General features: G+C 50.7%; 1 protein-coding gene across 1 annotated transcript; it reads right to left on the reverse strand.

The window, feature by feature from the left end:
* Positions 1–5499: 5499 nt before the first annotated feature.
* On the reverse strand, positions 5500–7169 carry LOC124667600 (UDP-glycosyltransferase 73C5-like). The gene has a single exon (XM_047204860.1). The coding sequence runs from the start codon at positions 7159–7161 to the stop codon at positions 5605–5607; it is 1557 nt and encodes a 518-aa protein (XP_047060816.1). The 5' UTR covers positions 7162–7169; the 3' UTR covers positions 5500–5604.
* Between the last annotated feature and the right edge of the window lie 4656 nt (positions 7170–11825).

The raw sequence follows: 11825 nt of genomic DNA on the forward strand, positions 1-11825 counted from the left end.
TATTAATAGCAGCATAGTACTGGGCACGATCAGAGTAGCGGCGATCAACACGATCATATTACAGACCGGTGGTGCATGGTAATTAGAAGAAGAGGTTGGGCGACGGCGACGTATCCTGAGTCGACGCAGGCCCGTCGATCACGATGACCTCGTCGCGATCTGCCCGGTGCTGTGCATGCTCCGTCTGCTCCGCCGCCGACGCATAGACCGACGCAGGTGTAGTAGTAGAAGACGCGTCAGTCGGCTCTTGCTCCGCGGTTGCTGCCGCTGCCTGGGCCGCCGCGTCGGCCGCAGCGTCGGCCGCCGGCATTGTAGAAGGCGGATGACGACGGAGAGAACACTCCCGGAACGTACACCGGCACGTTCGCATTCCATGAGCTCGCGTTGGTGGCGGCGAGACACCCGGCCATTATGTGCTGGTGCTGGCGCGCCGCCAGAGCCTTCTTGTCCTGCTCCGCCGCCCTCCGTCCTTTCCGCTCTGCCGTCGCCATCCTCCGGAGCAGACAATCTTGCTGCCATTGATCTTCGGTCCATCCTTCCGGCTTCTTCTTCGGAGCCGGCGCCTTCCGCGGCTTCGCGAATGGAGCTTTCGCCCCTTTCATCGCATTGCCAGGCGGCTTCTTGGCCGCTTTCTTGGCCATCTTTTTGGGGGCTGTCGGCGGCGCCATGGAATGGGGAGAGGGTAGCGGCGGCGGGTGGACGGTGGGAGGGAGAAACAAATCGGCGGGATAGGAGAAATGAATCGGCGGCGGGATATGTGTTGGGAGGTCAGAAATGCGCGGCGGGATAGGCGCGATATGGCGGGAGGGGCGGGATTTGGCGGGAGTGGGAGACGATTTTTTACTGAGCCGCTGACGCGTCGGGACCGCGTCACTGAGCGTCGCTTTTCGTTGTGTCCGGCGTGCCCGGAGTCCCCTGTGGGGCGGGGACGGGCTCGGGGCGCCGGACACCGTATCGGGGTGCGCCGAACTCAAAACTCTTCAAATTTTATTCTAGCTATAAATCTGCTTTGCTGTCCATCATATGTTTTTGTTGATCGAGGACGAGAAGTCAGGGAGAGTAGCTCACACCTGTAGCTATTTGCATCCCTTGAAGCAGACGATATCATCTGCCTTGGTCAGGCTATCTATACGCACCAGCTTGCTAGCACCTTAATCTTCTCTTGGATATGGCTACAATGCATTGTGCCAAGATTTTAGATTCGTAAGAATTATGTCTACTGTCCCTTGATTCCCATGATTGATGCAGAAAGTTACATGTTGTACATAAAGTTCCTTGTACGAGCAGCGCGAGCCAGGACCCGGTCCGGACGGCGGCCCTTTCACCGGCCGCAGCGGTCCGCTCGAATACGACGGCGCCGGTGCTGAGGAGGACGACGGGGTTGAGGAGGAGGACGACGAGGAAGAGGACGGGGTGGAGGACGACGAGGAGGACGACGATGAGGACGAAGAGGGCGGCGAGGAAGAGGACGACGAGGGTGCCGGTGACGATGATCTCGTGGAGGTAGACGCGGACGGCGTGAGGACGAAGAAGAAGAAGAAGAAGAAGAAGAAGAAGAAGAAGAAGAAGGCGTCGGGCACACGAGGCCCGAAGTGGACGCCTCTGGAAGATCAATGTCTGTGCGAGTCGTGGGCGACGGTGAGCCATGACTCCATCATCGGCGCCAACCAAAAAGGCGGGAAGTATTGGGCGAGGATCAAGGCCGAGTTCGATGAGCGCAAGCTCATCAACAGCGACTACCGAAAGTGACAATGAAGAGGAGCCGGAAGGCAATGTCGACGCGATGGGCCATCATCCGGGCGTCGGTGAACTCCTTCCATGGGTACCATCACGACTTAGAGACCGGAGGCGACGAGCGGCGCCGACGTCGCCCAACTGGTACGACTGTTTCTTCCATAATCCGTAGCGCCCACATTGTGTTCGATGAAATGACTCTGCTTCCTTTGGTTAGTTTGATCGGGCCATGGATTTGTACGCCAAGAACTCGGAAGGTCACAAGTCTTTCGCGCTGATGCATTGCTATGGCAAGCTCAAAATGAATGAGAAATGGCGGCTGACGCGCTTGTCGCTGTCCAAGGGGAAGGACGCCGTTGATCTGGACGCGCCGCTGGCAACTTCGACGGGCGTCCTATCGGCAACAAGGCTGCCAAGGCCGCCTTGGCCGACGCTGCGTCGTCCGAGAAGACGCAGGCGTCGATCACGAAATGCCTCGCCGACGTCTCCTCGACCTTTATCTCCCGCGACAAGAAGGCCGACCAAAGGTGGGCCGAGCTGCTCAAGAGGCAAGAGGAGAAGCTGAAGCTCAAGAAACGCAGGGACGACATGTCCCTCGCCGAGAACGTCGACAGAGGGAATGTCTCCCCGGACGCGAGCGGCGCACAACTTATTCAAAGGCCGGATCCTCGACGACATCGAAGCCAAAATGGCGGCGGCGGACGCGGCGGCCCCGGCAGCGGCATCGGCATCGGCGGCAGCGGCAGCGCAGCAAGAGCGGGCTGACGCGTCTTCTACTCGCTACACCTGCGTCGGCCTCCGCGTCGGCGACGGAGCAGACGCACCATGCACAGGAACAGGGCAGATCGCGACGAGGTCGTCGTGCTCGACGGGCCTGCGTCGACTCAGGACACGACGCCGTCGACCAACCCCTTCCCCTTCTTCTAATTTGCATGCACCACCGGTCTGTAATATGATCGCGCGCCCAGTACTTTGATCGATCGCCGCTACTCTGATCGCGACGAATCGGCGGGAACGATCTCTTTTGAATGCATCTATTTAAATTTCTGATTGGGGGCGGCGTTTGGGGGACGCGGCTGGGGAGCGACGTCCCCCGAACGCGGCACGAATAAAACACGTCCCCCAAACGCTCGATCCGGCGCGGTTTGGGGGACGGTTTGGGGGACGCTGGAGATGCTCTAAGATGGTCACTAATCATCTGGACAAGCTGTTTATCACGAACGCTGATGCAACAACTGTAGATGAGCTTGAGGTCCAGCACCCTGCCGCTAAACTCCTGGTACTGGCTGCAAATACGCAGCAGGAGGAGATCGGAGACGGATTATTTTCGAGAAAAGGAAGCCCACAGGGATCCCCAATTTCATTAGAAGCCGAGAGGAATTAACTCAAAATGAAAACCAGGACAAAACCTGTTATCTATTCAAATTGAAACTAAAAAGAGGCGAGAAGGAAGCCTAACCATCCAAGCAAGAAACCATAGGCTAGGTACTTAAACCAAAATTACAGGTTTTCAGATTACACACCACTACGGAGAAAGATAGCTAAGACAGAAGATGACAGATGATGATGTTGCAGCTTTGTTTTCAAGAAGTTTTTGCAGAAACCAAACTAGGTGGTAATCCTCCTCCTCACAGAATTCTTTCTGTGATTCTGCTTGAAAACCTCCTGCGCCATCTTTCTAGCCCATGTAGCAGTAACTTTCGCAGCCCGTTTTTTTGCAATTTCGCCCAGGTGTTAATGAAATGACAAACAAGAGCAATAACGCTTGTGGGGTCTTCAGGGCGAATTTTTTGACAACAAGATTTGTCTCTTGTTTTCCAAATAGCCCATACAACCGCCACGGAACCTAGAACTACAGCCCTCCCATCTCGGCCCGAATGCGTGTTGAATCAATCTCTATATAGATCAACAAAGCATTCGGGTAGCTTACTAATACCAAAAAGAAACCAGATTTAGGGGTGTTAAAACCCTAAACCTGGGTAGACCTTTAGTCCCGATTGGTCTGGCCAACCGCAATTAAAGGTCCTCCGCCCCGATGAACGCCTGCCGCCTACGTGGATGGGCCTTTAGTCGCGGTTCGTAAGCAACCACGACTAAGGGGGGGCTTTAATCTCGAATAATTAGTCCCGGTTGCGCAACCGGGATTAAAGCCCGTTGCCAACCGGGATTAAAGCCCCTTTTTCTACCAATGTTAGGTTAGTGCAAAACCACATGCTGGATGATGCTGATCCAGTGATTTTTTTACTATACCATGTTCTTTCGTTGCAAATATATGTGCTGGCAGCTTATTTAGTTCGTCTCCGATGAACTATCAGCTAACCCTGCATTAGAGCATCTTCAACGGAGGCTCTAAAATTTGGCGATGTAAAAGTTGTTTGCAGCGCGTTCGATCCGGATACAGTACGCGACACTGGCACGAGCTTCACCAGAGGATATATTTTACAGCGCAATTAAGAAGCCAAAAACAATCCTTCACAGCTTCACAAATAAATTTCTTCAACATGCATACAACAAATAAGATCAAACGTGACACAAATAAATCTAAGAAAGTCAACTAAATTTCACAACTCTACGACGGCTTATCCATCTAGCTAGCAATCGATCTAGCTAGCAACTAAATTTCATAAGAGAGAGCAAGCTCATCTCATAACAGAGAGAGCAAGCTAGCAATCGATTCAGAACTAGTCCACAGCAATCGATTCCATGCGTGCGGCCACAACAAGCAAGCGGGAGGCGGAGCTCGAGCTGGCCGCGACGGACGCCTAGGGCAGGCGCGTGAGGAGGGCCGTGATGGGCGGAGCTCCGGGATGCGGGGGGGCCAGGCTGGGCCAACGCAGCTCGACGGAGGTTCAGACGGAGGTCCGCGGAGGGCCAGGCGAGGCCAAGCGCAGTCGCTGGACCTCCTCGTCGTCGCAGCGCGGAGGGCCGGGCAAGGCCGGGCGCGGCAGGCGGACCTCCTCGTCGTCGAAGCGCGGAGAGGCAGACGAGGCCAAAACATTTCAGAGTTGTTTTTCTTCGCGCGGTGGAAAGGATCGCGGTGCCAGCTTATAGCGCACGCTAGCCGGCGCATCAGATATACCTCTTTGGATAGCGCAAACTGCCGCATGCACTAAAATATTTATAATGCGACTTATTTTTGCAGCGTCTGCTGGAGGGGGAAAACACGTTCGGCGCCATATATTGACGGTTTTTTTTTAGCGCGGCGCTAGTTTACAGCCACTGCTGGAGATGCTCTTAGTTGCTGCCTCAACTCTCAAGACTGAAAATTACCCATAACACAACTGAATTCTGAACTTAAGTGAAATTGGGAATTACCTTGGTTGTGTATTATCTCTTCCATGTGTATTTTTCCTATCCATTTTACTATTTTCCCTGTCAAAATGAATGTGCTCATCAACAGTTATTATTAAATTTTACTTTATCTTTTAATTTTTAATTTCTTTGATCTTTATCTTTTGGTTCAGAAGCAATCTACTGAAGAAAAAAGAAGCATCAAAAGCATCAAGCAAAAGTGCATCCAAAGAAGAGGTGCTCTGAAGACTTTCTGTTATGGTGTACTAATATAAAAAAGAGTCATTTAAATTTTTGAAAATATATGTTCAATAAAGCTCCTAATTTTGGTGTTCCACTTAGTTTATTCTTCCCCAATCAATGCCATAATCCCAATATACTTAGTCAGAAGTTGCAACCTGAACTGAACATGTAATCTGTTTGTATTGCTGCTCTGGTTGGTAAGTGAGAAATTACTACCTCGTATAGTCGTATATATGGTGGTAGAATCCATTAGTGACAGGGATTGTGTGTATGGCTGGATAAATTCTTCTGGGGATTAATTCGACTACAAGCGAACAAGGCCTGATTTGCAAGTAGCTATGCAGCTAAGGACTGTACTGACAATGCATTGTCTGCTTCGATCTTGTCGCCGTTGTTGCTTACGAGCTCTGCCATCGAGCTTGTGAGGCTTCTCTTCCTCGACAGCTCCGACACGTAGCAGATCATGTCCGTCAGGTCAGAGTACGACGACCCGCCTTCCTCCATGGCCACTCTCGCCTCGGCGGCGAGCTTCTTGGCCCTGTGCCTCCTGGCCGCCCCCTCTGGCACGTCGTCCATCAGCTCGGCGATCACTTTCTCCACGTCGCCACTCGCCACCTGAACGCCCTCGGCCTCCTTGGGGACGTACATGGCGGGCAACTTGACGCCGGACCTGACGCCGACGCCGAGCACATCCACGAGCAGCCGCTCGCTGGAGAACTGGTCGGCGAAGCTGGGCCACGTCAGTGCCGGCACGCCGTAGGAGATGGCTTCCAGCGTTGCGTTCCAGCCGCAGTGCGTGAGGAATCCGCACACTGCCGGGTGCGAGAGGATGGTCACCTGCGGCGCCCACCCGCGCACCAGGAGGCCCCTGTCCTTGACGCGCTCCTCGAACCCTTCGTCATCGAGGAGCGCCCTCACGGCAGCGTCGGCCTTGGCCTCCTTGATGGCCCACACGAACGGTTTCCCTGAATTCTCCAGGCCGCGGGCGAGCTCAGCGAGCTGCTTCGCCGGCAGCCGCGCGATGCTGCCGAAGCTGATGTACAGCACGGACGCCGGCGGCCGGGCGTCGAGCCACGAGACGATATGGCCGGCGTCGACGTCGGCGCGGTTGCCGCGGCCGGCCTTGGCGTCTTCGTCCATGGTCATCAAGGAGGCGCATGTAGGCCCGACTGCCCACGTCCTCCGGCCAAGCGCCACGGCGTACGCGTCGACGAAAACGTCCTCGACGCCACGGAACGTGTTGATCAGCAGGCCGTCGGCGGTGACCTCAGCGTCAATCACGTCGCGCTGCTCCTTCTCGGCGCCGGGGTACTGGAAGAAGCCCCGGAAGGTGACCTTGTTCCCGACGGCGCGCACCGGGAAGTTCGGTACCTCGAACGTCGCCATCTCGTCGTCGCCGACGCTGTCGTACACGCCGTGCGCGGACAGGTTGTGCACGGCGAGGAGATAGTACGCGGAGGGGCAGTGCATCACAATCCTTGGGATGCCGAAAAGTTCACACACCCCCGCCGTCCACGGGTTGCACGCGTCAGCGATGAGGCAGTCCGGCCGGCGGGGCAGCGCCCGGACGTACTCATCCAGCGGCTCGGCCATCTTCCAGAGGGCGCGGAAGAAGGTGATAGGGTCCTTGGCGACCTGGTCCATGGCCTCCAGTCCCTCCGGGAGCCCGAGCTGCGGGCCGGGGAACGGCAGCTCGACGAGCTCGACAGCGAGGCCTGCCCTGTTGGCAGACTCCACAGCGGCCTTGTTGCGCGCGGCGTTGACGGGCGTGGTGACGATAGTAACCCGCGGCCCGCGCGCGGCGAGGATGCGCGCCAGGTCCACCATTGGGATGATGTGGCCCTGCGCCACCAGCGGCACCAGCAAGAAGTGTAGCTCCGTCGACGCCGCCATCTCTTCCCCCGCGGTGATCGAGCGCTACGTTCTGATGAAGAATGGCAGCAAGCCAGCAACGGTAATGGTGAGCGTGGCGGGTATGGGATGACAAATGTCGAGGCTACGAGGCCGCTATATAGATCTAGGACAGGCTGCGGATGTGTACATTTTGATCGTTGGATAAAATTCAGAGGAAGGACTGAGGAGGTGGCGAGTAAGCATCAACTAGTTATCTGCGGGAAGAGGACAAGGTTGGTGATAAGAGACGTGGGGTTACATATTCGAGATCGACATGTGAGTGCATGGCTCGTCGCAAGTCACGGCCGTGGCCGCACATCCCTTTCGACGACACATTACACGGCGAGAGTGAGCGGATCAGAGGTGTGCGGGTCAAAAGAGGTTTCTAGAAACAAGCAATCCGGCTGGATTTTTTTCCGAAACACTCATACGCATACGCAGACAAATACATAGACTCACCATAATGTAGGTATGCACACCCTATGTTTATGAGAACCTCCGATAGACTTAGTTCCGATATACTTAGTCCAGAGAATTTATCAGGTGAAACTTAAAATTGATAAAGTCTCGGTGTCGACGGGAATAGACGGTTTAAATTTTTTTAAGTTGTTGACTTAACAAATAAGGAATTAAACTAGCGTTTAATTTGTCAAGCATAAAATCTATATAACTAGGGTTCACCTATATGCACCAACAACTTATGCTAGGCAAGACAAACCAACTATGTGGTAGCAGGATATAAAAATCAAGCACGATGGTTATCACAAAGTAAAGTGCATAACTAAAGAGCTCGGATATAGGAATAACCGAGGTGATGCGGAGATGGCGATGTATACGCATGTGGATTGTAAATTAGCAGTTAACCCCCAGATATGTATGCAATTAACCCCCTTATTCTCCTTATCTCTCCCACACGATGCACCCTACCTCTCACTTTCCAGATAGGCACCACCTTCCTCTCTCTTCGGGCCTCCAAATTGGTGTCGTCCATGCCCCCCATCGGCCTGAGCACGTGGAGGAGGCGTAACCGGGGCTTGCAAGCCACAATGTTTTATCGCACGCGAAGGACGCGCGCGGCGCGACGAGATCCACTGCCGCCGGTTCGTCCTCCCGCCGGCTCTGCGGGGTGACCCAGCCTACGCGTTGAACTCGGCGAACTGGGACACATTCGGATCCTGGGAGTTCAACCCACGGCGGCGTGCGGGTTACGTCGGCGATGTCAGTTTCTTCAACTGCGAGTTCGGTCACGGCCCCTTCAACGATAAGGGAGGTATGATGATGTAATATCCCATGTTTAGAGGCTACAAAAAGAGAGAATAGAGATGTGTGATTGCATTCATGCATAGAAAATCTGGGGAATTTTCGCGCTTTCAAATAAAACTTGTCACAGTAACTGAAGTTTCACTTGACTTGATGGAATTGAAGTAGATCATCCAGTCAAGCGCTATAAACTTCACTCTGATCTTTGCTAAAACCTTGTTTTGGGTAGAGATGATTTGATCTATGGGTTAGATCAAATAGGATTAGCTTTACAAACATAACACCATAAATGAGGATCAAATACCGGATCTTATAAAATATTTTTGACATGGTATTCCTTACAACAACACATGAATGTTTATTCAACTACAAACCATAGAATAGAAAGAATTGAGAAACTATTCTTTACTTATCTTTTCCATGTCTTTTACTAAATAAATATTCCTAACATGATCCACATGGTATATTTTTAACTACAATATTGAACTAATGTCAAAGACATTCACACTAGCCATTTATCAAACCTTGACTATTCCAATCTTGTTTATCCAAACCTATTTCTACTACATCTCAGAGAAAGGAGAGGATCATCCATATATATTTATATCATCCATTTAGTAGAACCCTAGGTTATCATTCAAACTCTATCCAAGTGAGGTAAGTCATTGATACTAACTATTGCTATGTGAAATGCAAGATAATTAAGTACTAAACCCTACTTGATCAAGCTAACACTTGATGTGAGGTGAGAACCTATTTTACTTATAATTCATTAGGAGAACCATGCCATGATCAACACCACTTGGTAATGATCATAAACCTTAAGAGTCTAGAAAGAGTGTGATGAGAGGAATAATAAAGAGAGCTTAGTGAGGAATAAGTTAATCATATCTAATGCATGACCATGCTTTGTAGATATAGAAGATAAGTTAAACTTGATGTGATAAGCAGATATCATCCATCCCATGAAATGATAGGTATATTATTAGTAATAAACCTTAGACCATTCCTCATATCTTGAGTGGAGGAGTAATGGCATTACACTTGCTTATCCAAACACTTGAGACAACCCTAGTATTGTCTTGATACAAGAATCCTATCAAGGTGAGGAAGAGCAACCTTGGCCAATTAAACATGGTGTCAACTCACACCCATAGCTTATGCCTATACCTTAGCCCTAGTTGTGAATCACTTGGGATCATAAGTAGAACCCTACCACACCTCATCTCCACCTATGCAAAACCCTAGACCATTCAACATTAGATCAACTCCACACAAAATACCAAGATTAGTGACTATAGAATTGACTTAATCACTTTTTTAAATCCTTAGAAATAGGCACATGAAATCATGTCATTCTTAAATTCCAGTAATAAACCTTGGCCTTGTAAATTATTACAATGAACTACAAGATAAAATCCTAGCTATTAATAGGCAATTATTCCAATTTGAACCAAATGATTTGAAGACAAAAATTTGATAATAGAAACCAATTCATATTATTAAACCTATTTGAAAATTTGGTTAAGGCTCACAAGAATATCAATATAGTCTAATATTAAATATTTGTTTTTAAATAACAAAGTGATGTAGTGATCCTTTCCTAAATCTTAGTGGAATTCAAATAGTCAGAAACCTGCAAGTCTAACAAAAGTGAATTCAAAAACATAAATTCAAAATGGAAATATAAAACAGAAAAAGAAAATAGAAAGGGAGAAGAGAGGGGCTTACCTTGGCAGCCGAAGCTGGCCGCAGCAGCCCAGGACCGACCCATCCTCGTGTAGAAGCCGACCCAGCTCCCAGCCCATACCGTTTTGGTATGGGGAAGGGAGCCAAACGCCTTCGTCTTCTTCTCTGGGGCCGACAACGCGCAGGAGCGCCCCCGGCCACGTCTTCGTCGTTGATAAGAGCAAGCCCGGACGCCAACGACTAGACTAGAGCCACATCCAAGCTTCACCGCGCCCGTCTCATCCATATTTGTGAAGATTCGCGCCCAACTGTAGCTCATCATCACCATCAAATCCCGGCCACTGCCACCGGCGAGTCAACGAACCAGACCTCTTCGTGCTCTATAAATATGCCCAGAGCTTCACCTGGAAACCCTAATCCCTCTCCAACTCTCCACTCCCTCTCCAAACCTTCCTATCTCTCATATTCATCCACCTGCCGCCGGCGTCGATCAAGAACCCGACGGAGGAGGCCACCCCAGAGCTTGATGTCTGGTCGAGGAGCAGCGCCTGGCTATGCTGATCATTTGGGTACAAGGAATCGAGTCGAAGCCTCACCAAGCCGTCGTAATTCCTCCATCTCTGAGGCTGGTGATCGCCGGAATATATGAAATACCACCCGCCACGGTCATCAATCGGCACCATCGAGCTGTCCTGCGACCTCGGCGTGAGCATTGATATGTTGCAAACGTATCTATAATTTTTATGCTCCATGCTTGTTTACACCAATTTTTATATTTTTTGTTTACACTTCGTTGCACTTTTATACATTTTCCGGAACTAACCTATTGACAAGATGCCACAGTGTCAGTTCCCCGTTTTCTGCTGTTTTGTATTTCAGAAAAGTTGTACAGGAAATATTCTCGAAATTGGACGAAACAAAAGCCGAAGTTCCTATTTTACTGTAACGAAGACGGAGTCCAGAGGAGAGACAGAGAAGCGTCACGAGGCGGCCACACAAGGCCATGGCGCGGCCCAGGCCCTGGCCGCGCCATGGGGTGGTGTGAGCCCCCCGGGCACCCACCGACCTCACCATTTCGCCTATTTATTCACGATCTCAGGAAAAAACCTAAAAATTTGAGCCTCCATCCATGAAAAGTTCCGTCACGGCCGCCAACATCGACCCTAGCTCAGGAGGGTTCTGAAGCTCTTCCCGGCACCCTGCCGGAGAGGGAGATCATCACCGGAGGCCTCTACATCTCCATGCCCGCCTCCGAAGTGATGCGTGAGTAGTTTATCTCTGGACTACGGGTCCATAGCGGTAGCTAGATGGTTGTCTTCTCTAATTTATGCTTCATGTTTAGATCTTGTGAGCTGCCTATCATGATCAAGATCATCTTTATGTAATGCTACATGTTGTGTTTGCTGGGATTCGATCAATATTGAATACTATGTTGAGATCGATTATATACTTATCATATGTTATTTATGATCTTGCATGCTCTCTGTTGCTAGTAGATGCTTTGGCCAAGTAAATACTTGTAACTCCGAGAGGGAGTATTTATGCTCGATAGTGGGTTCATGCCTCTAGTAATCTGGAAGAGTGACAAAAACTTCTAAGATTGTAGATGTGGTGCTGCTACTAGGGAGAACACAACAATGTTTTGTCTAAAGATAATTCTATTGTTTACTTTATACACATTGCTTAACACGATAATCTGTTGCTTGCAACTTAAT

Source organism: Lolium rigidum, chromosome 6 (assembly GCF_022539505.1).
Source record: "Lolium rigidum isolate FL_2022 chromosome 6, APGP_CSIRO_Lrig_0.1, whole genome shotgun sequence".
Classification (NCBI taxonomy): domain Eukaryota; kingdom Viridiplantae; phylum Streptophyta; class Magnoliopsida; order Poales; family Poaceae; genus Lolium; species Lolium rigidum.